Here is a 7,555-nt window from a genome sequence, read left to right as displayed (position 1 = left end):
CTTTGAAGGAAGGTCTACGGTGCATTATGCGACCGCAGAATAGGTCTGCGGGGCGGAGAACCGCCACAGACCCAACCCGTATTTTCCAATTTAAGGGCACCAAAGTATGCGGCTAGTTTGCGGACCACATACCCATTCTGTGATCGCAGACTGTGTTTCAGAGCTTTATTTTTCTGATTTTTGTAACCCGACCCCATTTTGATAAATAGCCTTTGGGGGTCATTTTTAAGGGTTCCATCTAATATTTTTAGAGTGATGTGAGAGTATCTTAGACAGAGAAATAGAAGACATGGCTATTTGTTCATCAATTCTTGCTCAAGGCTTGAAGATTTCACAAGGATCTTGTTAGGGCTTCAAAGAGGTAAAAATTTCTTTTCCTAGTTCTTCAATTTTGAGTTTGGGGTAAATGATGGGTGATTGGGGGTATGATTCTTGGGTGTGTGAGTAATATGTATACATGCATGTACCAATAAGGTTTATGGGAATATTGTTGATCTCACATAAGTAAAGATTGGGTTGTGGAATGAAAAAAATCTTGTAGAAGAACTTGGTAGCCAAATTTGCACACCCAGTGTTTCATAAAATGCTCAAATGAGCTAAAACCATGAATATCTTCCTAATTTGTATTCAATTTTTGTAATGTATCAAAATAGATTGTGATTGCTAGGATTTTCGGAATGTTGAAGTAATCTAAGGAAAGATCAAATCAAGGTATGTTGGCTAAACTCCTCTCCTAGAATTGAATCCCGCGGTATTCATGTAATTTATTTAAGTCCCGAGTGGTTCATTATAAAATTGGCTATTTCGAATAAGTTTGTGTTAAAATATATTTTTTCAATATGTGTATCAAATGCTTTTATCGTATGATGTTATCTTCTGAGAATGTGTTCAAAGTATGGGTTGTACATTAAAGATGTTTTCGACTTCAAGTCAAGTTCAAACTAAGGTTGTTATGCCAAATTTTGGGAAAAGTCTCTTTGTGTCTAAGTCTTCTAATTGCTTACATATGTACTAAAAACCTTGATTTGAAATAACTTGTTGTTGATGATGATGATGATGATGTTTGAAAGTGAAAAAGGTGAGCATGAAATATTAAATACGACTGACGTGCCAAGAATGAATTTTATAATTGTGGCCACTAGTGCTAATGAAATGAAAGGATGTGAAAGAAGTATGAAATGGGGTGATTGGTATAAAAGTATGATGTCTCGAATGAGATGGCTTATCCAGTCGAGTCGTGATTAGACGCCATGCCGCACACATGGTGGTGATTGTGCTGGAAATTGTAATTGAAATTGTGGTTGTGGTTGATGTCTCAAATGAGACGGCCTAGCCGATCGGGTCGTGATTGGACTCCGTGCTAAAATTACGATGGTATTGGTGTCATGAACGGTGTAATATCACTATTAAAAAATTTCCCAATTTAAGATATGTAAATTAATTTGAACATTGTCTTGATCCTAATTTGAGGTTTGATGTTGTTTGTGGCTTCCACTGATATTATAATTGTTCTTGCTTGTATTATTTATTATTCTATTGAGAGGGTGTTTTGTCATTCATACTAGTACTATTTCATATGTACTAACCTCCTTTTTTCTAGGGGTGATGCATCTTTAATGGATGCAGGTGATTCCACAGCATGAGATATTGGTCAGTGATAGTCAGGGCCTTATTGCCGGCACTATTATAATACTCTTTTGTATTTATTAAAGTCTCCATAGACATGGTGTGGGTTGTATTGGTATTAAGAAAGTCAAGATAGTAATGTTGTATGTGTGTTACATCTTCCGCTTCAAACTATGAAAGTGTGTGTAATTTGAGACTTTATAAATGAAGTAACTGATGGTGTTGGAATTAGTGTTGTTCATGAACACTTTCGGTGTTAATTAAAGAAGTTTATATTTTCTTTATTCATAAGTGAGTTTGTGTAGAAATTATCTAACAGGCTTGCTTTACCGGGTTCACTCGATTGAGCGTCGTCCGCGGTCCTCGAGTTCAGGGCATGACAATGGAATTAGTTTCTACCGATAGCAAAATTTGCCTACAACAACAGCTATCAGTTGAGCATCCATATAGATCCTTATGAGGCCTTATATGGGAAGTGATGATGTTGTTATATTGGTTGGTTTGAGTCTAGGGAGGCTAAGTTGTTGGGCACTAATTTGGTTCGTAATGCTTTGGAGAAGGTAAAGTTGATTCGGGAGCGGCTTCGTACAACATAGTCTCGACATAAAAGATTTTCTGATAGGAGGGCTCGTGATGTGGGATTCATCGTGGGTGAGATTGTTCTACTCAGAGTTTCGCCAATGAGGGATGTGATGAGGTTCAGGAGGAAGGGAAAGTTGAGCTCTCGGTATATTGGTCTTTTTGAGATTCTTGAGAGAGAGGGTGAGGTGGCCTACAGAATTGCGTTGCCACCCAGCTTATCGGGAGTTCACCCGGTGTTCTATGTTTCCATGCACCACAAGTATTACGGTGATCCATCACATGTGTTAGATTTCTGCTCAGTGCAATTGGACAAGGATTTGACCTATGTTGAGGAGTCGACGGCTATTTTAGACAAGCATGTCCAGAAGTTAAGGTCGAAGAATATTGCATCAGTGAAGGTTCACTGGAGAAGTCAACCGTTCGAGGAGGCAACTTGGGATACTGATAATGATATACGGAGCCGTTATCCTCATGTTTTCTTTACTTTATGTATGGCTCTATACTTGTTCGAGGGTGAACGTTTTTTTAAAAGGGGGAGAATATAACGATCCGGCCAGTCATTTTGAGTCTTTTAACCATATTTTCCATGTTTGATGCTTTACATATGCGTTTTTATGATTTAAGATATTTTGGATTGATTTGGGACACTTAGTCCCTTGGTTGAAGAAGTTCAAGATTGATTTTGGACCATTTGGAGACTATGTTACATTGATGAAGTTTGCTGGGACTAGTGTTTCGCATTTGTGGAAGCCGGGTCATAGATGCGAGTCCAAAGGTGTAGACCAGGAGTGGTAGAAGCGGTATCTGGCTGGGGGTGCTGGGAGCCGCGGATGCCAAAGGCCAAGCGCAGAAGTGAGGCCGCACCTGCGATTTGTGACTGCGGAAGCAGGAGCATAGGTGTGTTGGCATTGACCATAGAAACAGAAGGACGATACTATATTGGAACATGCAAATGCGAGATATTGATTGCAAATGCGGTACCGCATGTGCGATTATATGGACCGTAGATGCAGAATCACTGGCAGACTTTATATTATGAAGGGTTTGATCATTTTTCATTATTTGGAGTTGTGGAGCTCGGTTGGAGGGGAATTGTTAAGGGGATTTCGTCACAATTGAAGGGGAAAGTGATTCTTACATGATTTTGGTGTTAGATATTGATTACCCATAGATTATTACATCTAATTTACACGAATTAATGGTGGGACTGGGGTTTTTGCACTATGATTTTGGAGAGTGAGATTTGATGATTTGAGAGACGATTCGAGGTTGGAATTGGATGAAACACATATATTTAGACTCGTATTGGAATGGGTGTTCGAAATTTTAGGGTTTTGTAGGGTTCTGGGGTGCGAGCCCGTGGTTAACCTTTTGGGTTAACTTTGCATTATTGAGCCAAGATCTTAGCTTTATTGTTTGGTCTTGTTGTATATGGCTTATGTTGATATTATTAAGTTAATTTGGCTAGATTCGAGCCGTCTAGAGGTTGATTCATGCGGGAAGGGACTTTTAGAGTACTGGTTTGGCTTATTTTAGGTATCTTTCCTAACCATGTATGGGGAAATCCACCTAGGTTCTAGCCCTAATTATTGATTTCTATGATGTAAAAAGTAGCGTGAACATGAGGTGATGAGCGTGTATATGGATACTATGTGTGATTATGACCGTAATAGATCGTAGACTATTAATATGCCTTGATGTGATAATGAACTTTATGTGAAACTTGTTTGGATCAATTTATGACTCTATGATCATGATCATTTCATTGGCTTAGCCATAGTCATCCTTTATTAATTGAACACCCATCCGCTTTTATGATTATTCATTATGTACCGTGCACTATTGTTGAAAGTTGTGAGCTTATACTTTCATGAAACTCTGGTACCATTGTTGTGATACTGTGGAACTTGGTATTATTATGTTGTGGTACCGTGGCACTTGTGAACATGTTGAGCGGATTGATTAGGGGTGTCAACACAAGGTTTTTGCTGTACAATTTTGTCTATTGTTGTGCGTGTTGGGGGAAATAAAGGTTGTGTTATCCCGAGCTGCCCACGTGGTGAAATAAGGGTGGGTATATGCACATGTGGTGAAATAAGGGAGGCATTTCACTGTTATGTGCACAAGCGGCGGAATAAGGGTGGCATATTGATGATGTTATGTAATATTTGGGGTATCTATGTTGTTGTTGTGATTGTATTGAGACGGGGTTGATATTGTATTACATAATTATTTCACTTATATCTTTATTATGAGCTTTCTTTCATATATTCATTTCACAATTTATTTGTTTAGTGAGTATCAACTTCTTGAACTTTGTCGTGCTTGATACATGCTGGATACCGATATAAGGGGAATTATATTATGCAAGCACGATGCCGGGAAGAGGCAGAAGATTCCCAGCAAGGATGTTAATTGATAAACAAGTGTGAAAGGACACTTAATACAAAAAGAGCCAGTGCGAGAGGTATGTTAAGACAAAATACATAACCCGAGAGGTTACGCAGAGTATAGATATGAGAATGGACCGATGAGTAGTTAGTAGTTAATCAAGGAATAGGCTAGTTATAGCTAGACAAGAGGTCACATATAAATCAATAGATCATGCAAGATAAACATAGTGAACCCTAGCATAGAAAATTCAGTCTCACAAATACAAGATCGTAATCCTTGAGAAATTTTATATAGGAGTTAGTGTAGTTAAAGGTACCGTATAAGTGTTAAGGAAATAAAAGAGAGTGCCTCTAGGGAGACAGTCAAAATTTGAGTTCAGAAGTAATCCTACGAGCACAAGGGCACAAAGGTAAGTAACTAAGGATAATTATCGGCGACTAAGAATATCAAAAATTGCATTGGGTATAGGATGTAATAAGCTTGCAACTTTACAATAGCCAGAGGGTCTCCCCTATGTATTATAATAAAAGTCTAGCTGAGTATATAATAAAGAAACTTCAACCTAAGTATAGCAACTTGAATTTGATATTATAGAAGAAATTATCTGGTAACAAGAGTCTCATTAAAATATTGTATGCACTCCATAGGAAAGTGGGACCTATCGTGACTAATGAACGGGAACTAAGATAAGCCAAGTATTCATGCAACAACTGCCAATACGACCAAAAAAAGTAATTGCTTACGAATAAAAACAGTTGCGAAGGCGCGGAAGGGAATTATTCGATCTATGACCCAAAGTTAGTTACGTTATGCGCACACTTAAGATTTTGCAGTATTATACATGTCGCATATATGTTGACATTCTTGTTGTTATACGATACTCTCATATATTGTTAAAATAAGAACTGAGTCCACGTCACAGATAAAGGCTTCAATTGTTAGAAGATTAAACATGTATGTTCCATAGCATCCATAAAAAGTTAATGTAATAGCTAATATCATAAGCCACATATTGGAAGACAGCTTAAGCCTATTTACAGGCTGAGAGGGAATATGAAGCTTAAGAGTTACATCACCTAAGTAAATCAGGAGTCCGATTATTAGACCTAGATGATTATAGAAATCATGACTCATAACATTGCAGAATCACTCTTAATAGCATAAGTACAAGACAGATAGTACATCGGCCATATTTTATAATAGCTCCACAATAAATCGAGTTAGAGGAGTACCAACCTTAGAGATAACTAAAGATTGAGTGGTGATGACAGGAAAAATATTTGCCCCCACTATTGCAAAACTCTGAGACATTAACAGGGTGATGGAGCATCATTTTTACTATTTGAGTAAAGAATACAGATGACAGTAGAGTCATAATCTAGAATACTACAGAAATAAGAAAACATGATATGAGGCGAGTGACAACATATGGTCTGTACTTCAAAAATGATCTAGAACTATAAAGTATAATATTGATGAACAACACTCTAGATCGACCATTCAGTTCAAAAGTATCTGTTAGGACATGCTATGCTAAAATAGAAATGTGCAGGCTTTTATAGAGGTAAAATAATTTAAAAGATCAAGAATATGAGTAAGCTAAGATGACAAGTCAAGTATAGATTTTCACAAGACCGGGATAAGTCAGGAGGCTAGAATACGAGGTTAAGAAGTTGAAGCCTTTCCTAAATCACTCGATGCTCAAGCATAGCAGATATATATATATGTATATCTATATACAAGGTGCGGTAGAAGGGTTGAATAGCAATGTTACATATACCAATATGATAACTAATCTTAAGAAAAGTAAAGCGAGAATTATGAGAGTCAAAGAGAGGATTGTATTTGATTTTAAGAGCGTCATAATAAAAATTATATGATGGACAAAGTCGTATAATAAAAATTCCCGAAGTACGAACTATGGAAAGTCATAGACAACTAGCTATTCCTAAAGATTTTGCCTATGAAAGGCGTCATAAGATCTAGTAAGAAGGGAAAGCTTAACCCGAAATATATAGGGCTTTACATAGCCATTCGACGAATAGGCAGAGTAGCTTATGAGCATGAATTGCCTCCAGAGCTAGAGTCAGTTTATTATACATGCTACAGAAGTGCATTGGAGACCCTTCTCGGGTTGTCCAAGTAGCTGGCGTTAGGATTACAGAGGATCTATCCTACGATGAGATTGCAGTAGCCATTTTAAATTGACATATTCGTAGGTTGAGGACCAAAAAGATAGCCTCTGTGAAGGTATTATAGAGAGATAGGTACGCCGAAAAAATGACATGGGAGGCTGCAGATGAGATAAAATCTAAATACCACCACCTATTTCAAACTGATGATTTGGCTCGAGATGGGATATTATAGCATAACCTAGTTTTAGTCAGAAGATCGTGAGGTGAGCTCTTATTTTTGACTTGCAGTAGTTATGATTGACTCCCGTGTAAGGCCAAGTATTTCTATTTATAGATAGTGTCCCTATGTGGTATGTATACTGTATTTTCTAGCTGTGTGCAGGTTGGTTTTAGTCGAGTGCACGGACGAGACTCTGGAAAGATTTTTGTAAGTCTCTAAGAGTTAACATTGAGGACGAATGTTCCTAAGGGGGAAAGATGTTACACCCCATACTTTCATGTTAGAATGAGTCTTAAGTGAATCCATATGATCCGTATATTTAAAAGAACTTTACAAAGATATTGATTAGTTAAAATAGGTACTAAGGAAGCATCGTGACGGTTGGAACCTAAATAAATCAAAGATATTATAATCTGTCTAGGAGTGCTTAATATGCTAATGAGCTTGTGTTTTAAGGTAATCGAATCATATAATATTTTTATGTTGCGTTTTGATGTCAAACACGTGGTAAAACAAAAGTCGACAAAAGTTATTACAAGTTACATTTATAATTTTACTGAACTTTGGATATAATGTCACTGAGCTTTTTTCTCCATAT

The 7,555-nt window shown here is 37.3% G+C and overlaps 1 protein-coding gene across 1 annotated transcript; it reads left to right on the top strand.

Moving 5' to 3' along the window:
* Nucleotides 1-2,306: 2,306 nt before the first annotated feature.
* LOC138906104 (uncharacterized) lies at nt 2,307-3,003 on the top strand. The gene is made up of 2 exons (XM_070194626.1): nt 2,307-2,681; nt 2,833-3,003. The coding sequence occupies exons 1-2, from the start codon at nt 2,307-2,309 to the stop codon at nt 3,001-3,003; spliced, it is 546 nt and encodes a 181-aa protein (XP_070050727.1).
* Nucleotides 3,004-7,555: the final 4,552 nt, after the last annotated feature.

The sequence above is a fragment of the Nicotiana tomentosiformis genome, chromosome 2, assembly GCF_000390325.3.
Source record: "Nicotiana tomentosiformis chromosome 2, ASM39032v3, whole genome shotgun sequence".
In the NCBI taxonomy this organism is placed as follows: Eukaryota; Viridiplantae; Streptophyta; class Magnoliopsida; order Solanales; family Solanaceae; genus Nicotiana; species Nicotiana tomentosiformis.
The sequence above is the reverse complement of the archived record's forward strand: the minus strand, read 5'-3'. Positions and strand labels throughout refer to the sequence as shown.

Bases quoted from the DNA above. Each gene is read 5' to 3' on its own strand.
- LOC138906104 (XM_070194626.1), top strand. From the start codon at position 2,307: ATGAGGGATGTGATGAGGTTCAGGAGGAAGGGAAAGTTGAGCTCTCGG. The intron at 2,682-2,832 runs GTTTTCTTTACT...TTATGATTTAAG, and splicing joins TACGGAGCCGTTATCCTCAT to ATATTTTGGATTGATTTGGG.